Here is a 15009-nt window from a genome sequence, read left to right as displayed (position 1 = left end):
ACTTCAAAAAAAATTATGTTTCAACACCAACTGTATCATTTATTGGAACAGATTAGTTAAAGGTTTATTTGGACCTTGCCAAATACCTGTTGGTTAATAAAGTGAAGGAAGTAGCCTTTAAAACTTTACACAGATACTACCCAGTAAATCATTTTCTAGTTAAATTTAAAAAATGATATTGATTTGAATGGTTCTTTTTGTAATATGATGACTGAAACTTTGTTTCTTTTATTTTGGCATTGCTCCCATGGAAAGCTTTGACTAGATTTATATTTGATAACATTGACCCCACTTTTCCTTTGTGCTTAGAACATGTTTTATTTGGTTTTACTAATATCCCCTCAAATAACAATAGTTTTAATTTGAGCTAAATGTCATATTCTTAAGTGTAAGTACAGTAAAACAAAGCCTTTATATTTGGTTCTTGAAAAAGAAATTCAAATTTGTGTGAAGACAATTTTTTATTTACATAAGAAAGCAAGACGGTCTCCATTTGTGAGTCCTTTAACATATTTACATAATGTTTAGCCCACCCCCCTGGCTGTATTTTGTATATATATTTAGTGTTGTCATGTGTATTATCGTAGTTCTAACTGTACTTTGACTGTGTTTAAAGTTTAATAATAATAAATAAAATCATAATCTGTATTTGTTTTATTTTTGGACTTTATTTAAAAAAATATATGTTTGAAAGCCAATTTGTGAGGATATTTAAAATAGACCCCCCCCTCCCATTCAGAAAGTTTTTATCTTTTGCATAACACCATACTAGGCTATGGTTTTAATACAGGATCTTTTAAAGATAATTGTGCATTACATAGTACATCTGTGTAGGTGTAATAAAAACTCTGAGTTCATAGGTTATATTATTACTGAGTTTATGTGACTGGTCATCAGTAAAACGCATGTACACACACACACACACACACAGGTAATGGAAGCACAAGAGAAAGTTAAACTTGTAGAGCTGCTCAGAAACGACTAATATCAATTAAAGACAGAAAATATTCCTTTAAAATGCAATTCAATTCAGTTCAAACTCATGAACTGAAAGAGCGCAAATTCTGAAAGTTCAGAAAGAGTTACACATGTTACCAAATTTGCAATGGATTGACTCACTATAATATTACAAATGAATGTAAAATATCAATAGACAGATAAGACATTTAAAATCCACAGACGTAGAGGTGATGGTCAGATGGCTTTTTTGGTGTCTTCTGTTGGCAGGTCTTCGTATGGATTTTCTGTATTGGTGTCTTCAGTCATGTCGCTCTCTTCTGAAGCTGCTGAGTCTCCTAAGAGGCTGCTTGATTTCAAGTAATATATGAACAAGAAGAATCCTAGAAAACCATATGCAATTAATAAAAAAATGGATGTGATATTATGCATGTTTTATATTATATTAGAAAATAATTTTGATGTTTGAATGTTTATTAAAGACTTTTATGTTTACCAAGGCTGCATTTATTTGATCAAAAATACAGTAAAATGATAATAATGTGAAATATTATTACAATTTAAAATAACTCCTGCATCACAGGAGTGAATTACAAAACAATTATTTATTCAAATTAGGGCTGCATGATAAATCGCATGCGATATTTAACGCGCATCTTGTCAGAGAAGCCGGTTCTGTAATCAGTGGTAAATCTCCATCACGTGCGGGCTTTCACATTGAGCAGCATTAACTACACAGAGCCGTTGTTCACTGACGAGCTGCGCAAAAAATCGCACGAGTATGAACATGTTTTTGCGCAGCTTGTCAGTGAACAACGGCTCTGTGTAGTTAATGCTGCTCAATGTGAAAGCACGCACGATGCGCGTTAAATATCGCATGCGATTTATCGTGCAGCCCTAATTTGAATAAATAATTGTTTTGTAATTCACTCCTGTGATGCAAGGCTGAATTTTCAGCATCATTACACAAGTCTTCAGTGTCACATGACCCTTCAGAAATCATTCTAATATGCTGATTCAAGAAACATTTCTAATTATTATCAATGTTGAAAATGTTTTTTCAACATAAATCAGGGAGAGAAAAAAACAGCATATTACAATGATATGATGATCGCAGAAATAAATTTAATTTTAAGATATATTCAAAAGAAAAAAAATGTTAATAATATTTTACAAATTCACAATATTACAGTTTAATTGTATTTTTGATCAAATAAATGCAGTCTTGGTGAGCATAAGAGACTTTTTAAAAAAACATTAAAAAATAGTATTTATTCCAAACTTTTGACCGGCAGTTTCAAAAGACATTTTACACAAATATATGGTGAACAGGAATTTTGTTAATTTTGTTTTGCTCTAATATATAGAGCTCTAGTTTAAATAACATATCATAACCGTTATATCAAATCTTTCTTTCTCATTATTTTGAAACCTTTAGTCCACGTCTGTCAGCATTGAGGTCGTCGATACGCTAGTGCATCCCTAAAAGTTGATCAAATGATAAATATATGCATTTAAAATTAGCTGCAGAAGTGCTCTCACCTTGGAAGGAGTTTAGGATGGTGAATATGTAGTATGAGGGCAGACGCAGAGCTCCGTAGCTGAAAAAGGCAAAACTCCAGCTGAGTCCCAGCATACAGCAGAGGCCCAGGATGGTGGTGATGTCCGAAGTGGCAGTTCTTGAGCGCTGCACCTTTTCAACCTTGTTCAACCTGCTCAGCTTCAGCATGGAGAGCCATCGCAGCACAACAATGAATGTGCTAAAAGTGAAGATGAAGATGAAGCAGTAATAACCGATGTTCACGTAGTAGTGGACATCAGAGTCCAAAATCCAGCACCTGCAGGGGAAAAAAAGTGCAGATGGTTAAATTGACAAAATTACATGTATACAAATGTATATTCACCCTCACACCCATTTAGTAATTGTTTCTTCGTAGGAACAGATTTGAAGAAATTTAGCATTACATCACTTGCTCATCAATGGATCCTCTGCAGTGAATGGGTGCCATCAGAATGAGAGTCCAAACAGCTGATAAAAACATCACAATAATTCACACCACTCCAGTCCATCAATTAACATATTAATATTATGGATAGAGGACTCATATTTTGGCCAGAAGTGCTGGTTTAAAGTTAAATCCCCTTAAAGGGGTGGTTCACTGTTTTTTTTCTAGGCTTGATTGTGTTTATGGGGTGCAGTCTAACATGTGGTAATGCTTCATTTAAAAAAAATAAAAATAAATTTCCCCACATAATTTACCTTTATTCTCTACACCGCTCTGTCTCTTCTCTGATAAACGCTCCGATGAGTTCCTGTTTTTATGAAGCCCCTCCCTCAGAAATACGCAATGGGCTCAGATTGGTTAGCTGGCCCAGTGTGTTGTGATTGGCTAAACCGCCTCTAGTGCGCGTCTTAACGTCACGCCCCTCAGCTCAGCGGCATGTGCTCAGGTTATATTGTAAACAATGGTGTCATCTATATTGCTTATCAATTTGAGCCCGAATGAGACACAGAGGATATTAGTGAAGATGATCGCGTAGAACCTGTGCAAACACGGCTCTTACAAGGATGTTTCAGAATGGGATGTTTCTTTGTTTGTTGTTGTCTCATTTAGATACGCTGTTATTTGTAAATGCTACTGCTTATGTTTGCTTTTAATATAGGGTTTTATCCGGATTAAAGCTTTTATACAGCACGGCAACCGTATGCGAGTCCATGTTTAAAGCTTCTCATAGCTATGTGAAAAATATCTGTATGTCTAAACACAAAGTGTATAAATGGAACAGTTTATTGAAGCTGTGGCGAGCTGATGATCAGGCGATAGAGAGCGAGAGAGATGCAGAGCAGAGCGTGTGCAAAGCAGGGGGACGCGAGGAACAGTATTAAGAACCGCTGCTTTAGAACATTGATTTTGAAACTTGTGAATCCATTAGAATCGTTAGATGACAGAATTATTTCATGCACCCCTGGTTTTGACGGCATGGCAACAACTCTTCCTCTTCTCTAAAGCAGCGCAACATGGCCCAGGACATCACAAACCCAGGAAGTAGCTCATTGTTGTCCCTACCAGCCGTTTTTGTAGGCGTTAAACTGCCATAATTTTAAAAGACGATATCTCCGTTTGCATTGAACTTGCATCAGTGTCCTAACTTTGCAGATATTGTTTATGCTCAAACAGCAAAAGCACTAATGTTAAAAAAGTGAAATCGCAATCAACCACCCCTTAAATGTTTTGTTTCTTACAAACGTAACTTTTCGCTTCAAACAATGTTAATTGATAGACTGGAGTCGTGTGGATTATTGTGATGTTTTTATCAGCTGTTTGGACTCTCATTCTGACGGCACCCATTCACTACAGAGGATCCATTGGTCAGCAAGAGATGTAATGCTACATTTCTCCAAATCTGTTCAGATGAACAAACAAATGCATAATTTCCATCCTGGAAAGCCGGAGGGCGAGTAAATTTCCAGCAGTCTATTTATTTTATTGACTATTTTTATGCAGATAAAAAAAAACAAAAAAAAAAATCCATTGTTTATTTTAAAAGTTTACACATCTAATATTTTTTTCATAATGAGTAGAAAAACATACAATCTCAAGTTAATAGACAGTATTTTCCAGACAATATTTTAATAATGTTGGCTTTAGTAAATATAAAATATAACATGCAATTATTTAATTTTAAAATGCATTTAAAAAACCTAAATAAAGAACAAAGGATCCAAAGGGGATTTTCACAGTGATGCCATAGAATAACCATTTCTGATTCCCCAAAAAAACTTTCAGTGAAGTTTTTTTAGTGAGAAGAACATTTTATCTAAAAAAACGTTTTCCATTATAAAGAACCTTTTGTACATTAAAAAGTTTCCATGGATGTTAAAGGTTCTTCATAAAACGGTTTTCAATTCATAAAGTGCAGAGGTGGACAGTAATGAAGAACATTTACTTGATTACTGTACTCAAGTACACTTTTTGAGTATCTGTACTTTACTTGAGTATTATTTTTTCTAGAGACTTTTAACTTCATTAGGCCTACATTTGAAAGACAAATATCATACTTTTCACTCCTTTACATTTCTATCAAGGTCCTTGAAGTAGAAAGTTGTTACTATGTAGCAGCTTTGAAAGTGGGTGGGTGATTTTTTTCTTCTCTAAAAAGTGACGTTTTTTTCAGACTGTCAGTAATAACTAATGCAGGGCTATATGTGAAGTAATTTCCCAGCATTTTCTGAACACCGACCAGTTGCAAATGTGATATTTATTTGCACCAATTCAATTGTAAATGAAAATATTACCTATAGAGCCACAGAAAAACTGTTGTGCGTCTCCTAACAAAACACAGTATGTGTATGACTTGTTAAAGCAGTGTTGCTCTTGTAAAGTTATACAGCTACAATTGTGTTGCTGGGTTTTAAAGCAGGTTTGATTTTTCAGTGTGTATTTACAGCAATTTCACTGTCAATTCGGTTCAAACGTGGATGAATGGCTACACAGTGCACACACAGCCAGAGCTGTGTGAGATCACCACACTGCTTTTTTAAATTAAAATTTCCATAGTTTAACATTTCAAAAGCTCTTTATTACAAAGATACTACAAGCTAGTCAGTGTATTCAGAAATGTAGGCGTAATGTATTGTAAGTTGCTTCAGAAGGTATTGCAAGTATTACATACAACAATAATAAAATGCATTGGAAATTTACATTTGGTACTTAAATACTTTTAAAAGAAAGTACTTCTGTACTTTTACTGGAGTACAGTTGTCTTTACAACTTTCACTTGTAATGGAGTAATATTTGACCAGCAGTATCTGTACTTTCACTCAAGTAATGGAATTGTGTACTTTGTCCACCTCTGATAAAATGGTTAAGTGTTGGTTTTCATGCATAACATTATATGGCTGCCATTATATTTTAGGAAGGCCATCTCATCATATTTTGGGGTCCACTTACATAGTTACATTGCTTGTGTCTGTTGTTATGGTCTGCTCACCATATTTGCCCAAGACGTAAATGATACTGACAACAAGAGCAGGAGGAGCTGAAACAAATAGTTGACAATGCAATTATAATATTAGTAAGCAAGAAAGAGCCTTTAAATTTCTTGGGATTTTTGCCCATTTGATCATCTCTGATTGTCGGAGCACTTAGTAAAGTACTTCAGAATGCATATTTATGATTGTGAACTCACCCCAGCCAACCACAGAGATCTTGATGATGTAATGTTTGATGGTGACTGAATGTTTGGCCATCTGCAGGCAGAGGTGAAAAGCCTCCACTCCAAACCAGGTGAAACTGGATAGCAAGGAGTAGTGCATGAATCCAGCCATGACCTTGCAGGCAGTGATGTCCTTTGCACGTGCTACGTACTCATTTGACAGGAAGGCCACGTTGAGCAGAAACAGCGCCACGAAGAGATTAATCAGCACGTGGACTGAATCAGTGGCCTTCACTTTCCTAAAATTGATATTACAATTACAGTTTTTCTCGATTGCTAAAACACTATAACCAGGCTTTTGAACAAAAATTTCAAAAGCACACCCATTTTCTTAAACTATAAACACTATTCCCCTGCTTTGACACATGAGTCAGATTTGGTGAACTGTTATTGCAAAACTCTACACACAAATCCCTACATTTCTCATTGCGTACACCATGTGGTCATTTAGAAAGCACTAACATTCAATATTGTTCACACAGTTTGAGCTCAATTAGCACACAATTACCCAAGTGGAAACACTAGGAGTCAAAATTTATCACACACCCATCAATGGATAGAAAAAAGGGCCAAAGTCAGCTCATTCAGCTTTGAAAAAATGGATCCAGAGAGATGTGAAGGAAGAGGTTGATGACACCAGAGAGGAGGAGGAGAAGGAGTAGGGAGTGGAGGAAGAAATGAAGGAAGAAGAATAGGAAGTGGAGGAGGAGTACGGAGAGGAAGAGGAGAAGTAGAAAGAGGAAGAGGTTTTTGAACATCTTTCTGCCTGCATACTCTCCCTTTCTAAACCCTATAGAGGAGTTTATTTCAGCATAGCAGTGGAAAGTATATGACCGAGAATCTTACATCCGTGCAAGGATATTTTACCCCTGCTGCCTGGCCTGGGTCAATATAGCCTGTGATGTTGAGGAGGTTCTTTGACCTGTCCCAAACCAAAGAGGGGATGCTGGGGCAGAATAATTATTTTTGCTGTTGTTTGCTACATTGTACTGTACTGTACGGTACATTAAATTAAGGAATAAAACATGTTGTGCCTTTTAATGTGTTCATCATGTGAAAAGCTTTTTTTTTTTTGGTTCATAAGTAACAACTTATTACTGTTTTTTGTAGTATTGTTTTGAATTTATCTCATCAGTGTGTAAGACTGTGTTGTAGTGTGTGTGTGTGTTTGAGGGTTTGTGTGTCATGTCTTAGAGCAAAGTTTGTTTTTTCAGCAAGATTGGGTTGTTTTGAGTGGAGAGCTTCATTTTGACTTGAATATAGGAAGTTAGGGGAATTGAGTTAGAAGTTATGAATTTGTGTTAAGAGTTTCGCATACATAAGTAACCTGAGACGTTTTTCAGCAAGATTGAGTTGTTTTGAGTGGAGAACTTCATTTTGACCTGAATATAGGAAGTTTGCGGAATTGAGTTAGAAGTTATGGATTTGTGTTTAGAGTTTTGCAAAGAAAAGAGGCATAATTTCAAGAAATGTGTTTAAGCAATCGAGAAAAACTGTAATATTTCAGATCCATCACCTCAAAATCAAAGAGCCAGCCATTGTGAATTAAAAAATGAAGGATTATACTTGAAATCTTGAAATCTTGTTTGAAAATAATCAAGATTAAAACCATCATTTTAAACCGGGTTTTAATCATCAAGCATAGCGTTAGTTCTGGCAGGTCACGTTAGTCAAGCTCGCATCAGCTGACTCTCAGCTGATCCCCATCTACCTATAGGAATATGACACCTATCTAAGCATTCATATATATAAGGTCCCTCACGATTATCAGCAGTTTTCGCATTGCTCAATAGCTAATTACCCTCCTCCATCCCCAGCTCCTCCTCTGTCAGTCAGGATTCAGCCTTCTGATTCTCCTTTGAATCAGACTAATTCTAAAATGTGTACATAAAATTATTGAACTTTAACGATATCTGCAATACATTTATGTTGGTTCTGTTCTGTTTACCCTGGGGGATTATTGCTGCTCTCCCTGCTCTCATCCATGCTAGTCTGCATGTATGCAAAGGGAGTTCTTGCCCAGAACAGAACCATACCGCCAATCCAAACTGTACGCTAATTGTCAAGCATCTTTGACGATAGTGGTCCTGACAGAATTACAGTTATGTTGCATCCAAATTACACCCATTAATAAAGGAATATTCTGGGGTTTAGTACAAGTCAAGCTTAATCAGTAGCCCCTGTGGCATAATGTTGATTGATTCATTTCCACTTGATTTTTCCACATGATTTTATTGTATGAAAAAAAACTTTTCAATTATTCTAAATGTCTCTTATACCCACCAAGGCTGCATTTATCTGATAAAAACCCAGTAATATTTTGAAATATTATTACAATTTAATATAACTGTTTTCTATTTGAATATTTTTTTAAATATAATTTATTCCTGTGATTAAAGTTGAATTTTCAGCATCATTACTCGAGACTTCAGTGTCATATAATCCTTCAGAAAGCATTTTAATATGCTAATTTGAGCCCAAGAAACATTTCTTATTATCAGGGGTGCTACTACAGTTTCTACAGCAAGAAGCTAGAGCAAGTTGACTCGAGCCCCTCTTGGTAGAAATCGCATTCCGGGGCCCAGAATATATATATTAATCAAATAAATATAATATATATATATATATATATTAATCAAATAAATTCTTACCTCATGAGGAAGTGCATAAAGAGCCCAATGGACAGGAAAAACAAGGAGATGCCACAGCCGATGTAGGTGATGTAGGTGAGAGCGGTGAGGTCATTTTGGGAAATGGAGTGAGTTTTATTTGGAGGGATCTGTATTAAAACCATGTTTAGTTATACAGGACAATGGCAACCTTAAAGATTCAGTAACCACATAAAGTCTGTTGTGAAATGATTTTATCAACCACAAATAATGAACATAAATCTGAAGGCGCAAAATACACAATTTATATTTTCCCTCCAGCTCAATTTCACAAATTCCAGAAGGAAACGGAGAACCTACCATGAGCACAGCGAAGAAAGTCAAGTGTTCACATTTACATGTTATATTTTCTCCTTTTATAAGGGTACTACACCCTTCGGTTGTCCAGTTTGGCTGATGTCCTGAAAAAAGGAGGGACTGGTTAGTTTTGAGTAGATTTAGAGTGAATCAATGAAATTGACATTATGCTTTGGTCAGCATCATGGGCCAAAAGATTCAAACTCTTAACCTGTTCTCTTAATTTTGCTTAAGTACAAATCCAACACTGAAATTTAGCTCTCTGTGATACAGAAACTGACCATGCATTATTTTAAAGTGACATTTTTTTAAAGACAGAATATTTCAATGTCTGTGCTGTAAAAGACGTGCACAGAAAAAAATAATAATTTAACAAATTCAAAAACATTTAAATAAATAAACACAAGAGCATCACAGACCGTTTCCATCCCATGATTTACAAACAGGAGTTCCCGTCTGGTGCAGAGAATGATGATCTGTTTTGAAGGTCAAGCTGATGGCGTTACTCAGATTGGAAATTTCTGCGCCCATTTCGATTGCATAAACCTCGTCATTCAAAACTGTACTGTTCTCTGCATCCTTAAAATAAAAATAAAAGAGGATTGATTAGGTTTGTTTTATTGCTGAGAAACAGAATCGGGCTTCTATATAGAAATATGATGCCACAAATAAAACAAAAATAATAAGATGCAAATAAGGCCTATGTCAGTAAGTAAAACAACTCATTTTAAGAAAAAGGAGAAAAAAAATTGATATCTAAATGTTCAGGATATTAAGGATTATCATCCTACTTCATTATTATTTTAAGTCACATTTTTTTATTAATGCAGTTAAGTTTACAATGTCCAATTTGTAAAATCACACAAAAAAACTGCTTTGTGTTATAAACATGTCATTGAAAACTTGACTAAGCCTGTTTCTGATATTTCTTTATACCTTTGTCATGTTGGGAAAGCGGAACACACCCAAAAAAGCGTTTTTTGTGTTTTGCTTGAGCGCTTTCTTAGCGGCATCCTCTGGAATACTGAAAGCACTGGGGTAATTTTTCAGGGCGCCCACATCATCTAAAACCTGTAAACATATGAGATGTCCATGCTGGGGTATATTTCATGTTTTTAAGAGAAACATTTTTGTCTCTTAAACATCACCACTGTCATGCAAAGTTAAAAAAAAACACGTGTATGTCTGAAGTCATCTGTCCACTTACTCTGATGTCAGTTTCTGAAGAGTAGATGAAGTAGGACGTCTTGATTTCAGAAATTTTCTTTAAAACCCCTTTAACGTTACCCATGGATATAGAGGCAATGGTCAAATTCTCCATCAAAGACAGAATGCTGGAGAGATTTTTCATGGCCTCACTGAACGAGATACAAGATTATTTGTGATATTATCACTGATAGAGTAAATGGTTCAATTTACAGCCATTGGGACAGCAGGTATGATATAAAGGCCCGGTTTCATAGACAGGGCTTAGCCTAAACCAGGATTAGGCCATAGTTCAATTAGGACATTTAAGTAATTTTTATAAACATGCCTTAGAAAAAAGCATTACTGGTGTGCATCTTAAGACAAAACAAAGGCACTGACATGTTTTAAGATCAGTCAGTGCAAGTTTCTTTCAGTTGAAACAGCTCAGATTTACATTTTAGTCTAGGACTAGGCTTAAGCCTTGTCTGTGAAACCGGGGGATAGGGTTAGAAGAGAAAAATCCATTGTCACAAAAAATATACAGATTTTATACTCCATCAAAAATTATTTTCTCTTGTGTATTCATCAAATAGATTAATAAATTCAGCAAGTTATTATGGGAACTTCCTAAATATGGGTTGCAATGTTTGCATGTTAATGTTTGCAATTTTTTAAATTAAACTGATGCCTGTGTAACTAATATTACCACTAAAAATCTTACTAGACTTGAAACACATGTTTGAAAGAATACTTACGCAGCTGCACCAGCATCTGTTTCTGTTTTATTAGCATTAAATTGATCTGACATTCCTTTGGGTAAGGAGACTTCTTTCACCACTTGAAAAGGACTTCCACACTTAAAACAAGTTGCATTTTTATTATGGATCTCAATGTTGTTAATTTTACTTGCTTCACCTGCATTAATATCTGCATAAAAAAACATAAAAATAAAAACAATTAAAAAGTAAATCTGGAATAATTAAGAGCAATATTCAGCACTGGGTTTTAATGATACATTTATTCTGTTCTGAAAGTGAATAAAGCAAAAATAGGCACATTGTACAATATTCTTACCACTACAACTGGAATCATATTTTGCCTCCTGACACGTCTTTGTGGGATTCAGGCAGGTCATGTTACATACTTACATACACAAAACAAAAAAGAACAATATTACAAGATATGCAAATAATACAGCCATAATATTATATATACAAATACTTGATAAGATTAATGTTAAGATGTCTGTTAAATCTGTCACTGACTGTGTTACACCAGATTGGTTTACCACTCCACTTATAGGAATAAAAATTATTTTATACTGATATAATACTAAGTCATTTTTGGAATTATACTCACCATTATTCTCAAAATATTTGATGGTTTCATTGGTCCACTTACAATCTTTAATAAAGAGAACAAAAACATTTTCCTAACTATCAGATATCTGATCTGCAAAAAGCAGAACTCTTGTAAAACAGCAAGTATATAGTGAATAAATTGAAACTGAACATTTTAAAGAAACCTATTGTTGTCATATTTTTCTAAAATCACAGGCTATCAAATGCATAGAAGCAAAATGACAGATCTTTCATTTACCTCCCGTAATCCAGTCTGTCAAAGTGCCATTTCTGCATTTCCCTTCAATTAAACAGACAAATGTGGGTATAGCATATCTGCTTATATGGAGTTCGTATGGTGAGTATCTTGATAAAATCACTCCATAGTCTGCAAAACAACAGGTTAGAAAACAAGGTTACCCTGGGATAAAAATAAGTAACAAGTCACATTCATTTCTAAAGACAATCCACACATTTTCATTATTGATAGTGGCTCTAAGCAGTTCATCCAAAAAAGTCCAAGACACGAAAGAGCCCAAATATGTTCAAACCCACCGCTGCTGTTTGTTGGCGAAGTGTTTTTTGTACAGTTTGTATTTTCTTCGAATGAAAAAACAGTCATGCTGAGTAGTTGTTGTGTAGCGTTTACTGAAAAACAAAAGTTTTTTTTTTTTTGTGGCTAATGTCTTACATATTCACAGATAATAGCTCATCTTCCCCGATGCAAAATAAGTTTTTTTGGTTGTTCTATACTTTGTTGATACGAGTTTATGCAAGTTGTTTTGGCATGAATAAAGACAAAAAATAAAAATAAGGTGGTTATGTGGGGAAAATAAAGGTGAAAGTAATTTAAAATAACTGATGCAACTTGCAATAACTGGCTAATTCTGGTACATTTACAGGAATGTTTTATGTACAATGTCCCTGTCAACTAAATAAAGTAAAAAAAAAAAAATTCTTTATAATAATACTATAATAAGTTTGTCTATTGAGATGTTTTAAAAAAACAACTACTTTTTAGACTGTGAATGAACCACATGCCCACCAGTGATTTCTACATTTTGATGGAACTTTTATTTAGTTAAATTTTTTTTTTTGGTCCAAGTGATACAAAGAGAAGTGTGAAATGTTCTGATGCTGTTGGTCTAAATATCAGCACTCTAGAAAAGCTGCTCTGCCAATTAGTCTAAAGGACCAGAAATTAATGTTTTTATCCTATAATAAGAGCAAAAATCCAAACTAAAACTCTCTGACACTATGTTATGTAACATTGAGTCAAAGGCCATAAACCTGTGATAAAATATACAAATTAACTCAGTTCCAATCCAGTGAGGTACATTTACATTTCTTCTCGTAAGTCTGCTTACGTGTAATGTGTAATGTGAAACGGCTTATTCAGGACAGTACTAAATTAAAAAAAATATTATTTTCATGATCCCTCTTATTTTGTTACAATTATTAACATTTTGCATATTTTGCAAGGGGTCTGTAAACTTATGAGCAGAACTGTACATTTAGCTGATACTGTTATCAAAACGGATTTTAAAAAATTATGAAAAAGCACACAATTGATCAAAAGCAGTGCCACAATGCAAAATCTCAAGACTAAACCAGAGTAGAACAAAAGTGTACAAGTCATTAACTAAATCACAGTTATTTTTGTTTATACTCTTACAAAATAATTCCATTAAGAAGCTTTAACATACACGAACGGACCTTTCCACGTCACAAAAGTTTCTTTATAGTGGAAAAAGGTTATTTAGATTTTCAAGAAAAAAAGGTTCTTTTAAGAATTCTGCTCACCGAAAGGTTCTTTGGGGAACCCAACATTAAAAAAAAAAAAACTTTTAGAACATTAATTTGTAGGAATGTACTTATAAGATAACTGAAAAGAAATTCTTACCTGGTGAAGAGTCGTTGAGTCTTTCCAAATCATTCAACTCATCATTTCATCAGCTATACATGGTACATAATTTTGCATGTAGCATTTCCTCCTTCCCCCTGTGGTTTTCTGTTTTTGTTAATCACATCTCTGGATGCAAATAATCTGGAAGAGAACAGATGAGACCGAGTGGGATGAGACAGTCACTCTGAACAGCCATATTCTTTACTGTTAGATGATTATTCTATGACCTCGGTAAGCAAAAGAGTTTAGACAGGTTTTACTGGTTAATCTTGTAAAATTGCTTATAAATGTGTTTTTTATGCAACCGGACAATAACACATGTTGAGCAGCGTGCACATGAGACGACACATCATTATATGAACATGTGCATCGATAAACATTATAGAGAAGCATACAAGATGAAACTGTAAAATATAAATAATGTTCACTAGACATAAGTCATGCATTTCAAATGTTTTATGTTTTATATGAACAATTAATTAAAATAGCAATGGTATGAAATTGTGGTTATTTAATATTTTTGGAGTTTCATGAATTGTTTGTGCTTTGCTATACATTTAATAGTTTGCATTTTGTGGAAAATGTATAGCTGAATGATCTGTTATTCATTGGCAGGTTTGTATTGTGACTACTACATATGTTTGTGCTGCTGGGTCAACATGTTAAATGTTGGAATGTTTTAAAGTGGAAATGTTCGACTTTTTAAATTAACGTCTCACAGATTGGGTAAATTAAAGTTAAAGTGACTAAAAACGACCAAGTTTGTAACTGTAACTAATTTACCCAACATGACATGAAACATCACTGCTAGTTGCAGTTACAAACAGTAATTTTTAACTCTTTAAATTAATTAAACTCTCTGTGGCACTTTCTCTCATGTTGGGGTAAAAATGCAGAGTATATGACATTACTGATGTTTTGCTATCACTGTCAGATTCACAACCAAATAACAGTTATGTCCTTCTTATACGCCCTCAGAAGCATCTGTTGCTTGACAAAGCATTAGTAAAAATAAGCCACTTAAAAATAAGTTCATATCAGTATTACAGTGCGGTAAATAGTAATTCGTCTGTTTAACAAATGAGGTGTGTCACAGAGGACATCAGCCAAACAAATGAAACCTTGTGAGTTTACAATAATGTTGGACAGACACATTTCAAAAGGCTTTGTGCACATATAGTACATATGTAGATGATATATACACTCTAAAAAACGTCTCGGTTACGTATGGTAACCCTCGTTCCCTGAAGGAGGGAACAGAGACGTCATGTCGGATGACCGATGAAATTGGGATCTCGCTTAGAGAGACCAATCTACTTCGAGTGTAAACTAAACGAGCCAATGCACATTTGCATGCGATTATTGCATCCAGTTGCCGCTGATCACAGCGTGAGTATAAGTAGGCAGCAGATGCAGCGCATATTCAGGTTTTCGC

At 34.6% G+C, this 15009-nt stretch overlaps 1 protein-coding gene across 3 annotated transcripts; it reads right to left on the bottom strand.

Moving 5' to 3' along the window:
- Positions 1-1117: 1117 nt before the first annotated feature.
- On the bottom strand, positions 1118-12314 carry adgrg11 (adhesion G protein-coupled receptor G11). Of its 3 annotated transcripts, none has more exons than XM_016282948.1 (14): positions 12224-12314; positions 11928-12056; positions 11688-11732; positions 11403-11471; positions 11084-11255; positions 10348-10498; positions 10077-10211; positions 9560-9719; positions 9144-9244; positions 8826-8953; positions 6148-6413; positions 5910-5997; positions 2500-2795; positions 1118-1340 (listed from the first exon to the last, which is right to left on the bottom strand). In XM_016282948.1, the coding sequence occupies exons 1-14, from the start codon at positions 12288-12290 to the stop codon at positions 1195-1197; spliced, it is 1953 nt and encodes a 650-aa protein (XP_016138434.1). In that variant the 5' UTR covers positions 12291-12314; the 3' UTR covers positions 1118-1194. The 3 variants fall into 3 exon arrangements, with proteins under 3 accessions (XP_016138434.1, XP_016138436.1, XP_016138435.1); XM_016282949.1 differs by having other exon boundaries at positions 1238-1303; XM_016282950.1 differs by lacking the exons at positions 5910-5997; positions 6148-6413.
- Positions 12315-15009: the final 2695 nt, after the last annotated feature.

The sequence above is a fragment of the Sinocyclocheilus grahami genome, unplaced genomic scaffold, assembly GCF_001515645.1.
Source record: "Sinocyclocheilus grahami isolate Dianchi unplaced genomic scaffold, SAMN03320097.WGS_v1.1 scaffold168.1, whole genome shotgun sequence".
NCBI classification, from domain to species: Eukaryota; Metazoa; Chordata; class Actinopteri; order Cypriniformes; family Cyprinidae; genus Sinocyclocheilus; species Sinocyclocheilus grahami.
The sequence above is the reverse complement of the archived record's forward strand: the minus strand, read 5'-3'. Positions and strand labels throughout refer to the sequence as shown.

What these genes read in the sequence shown, in the direction of transcription:
- adgrg11 (XM_016282948.1), bottom strand. Translation starts at nt 12,290, where the DNA reads ATGACTGTTTTTTCATTCGAAGAAAATACAAACTGTACAAAAAACACT. An exon ending in CTTCAGAAACTGACATCAGA is followed by an intron (nt 10,212 to 10,347) that starts GTAAGTGGACAG and finishes ATATGTTTACAG; the next exon opens with GTTTTAGATGATGTGGGCGC. An exon ending in GATCTCTGTGGTTGGCTGGG is followed by an intron (nt 5,998 to 6,147) that starts GTGAGTTCACAA and finishes TATTTGTTTCAG; the next exon opens with CTCCTCCTGCTCTTGTTGTC.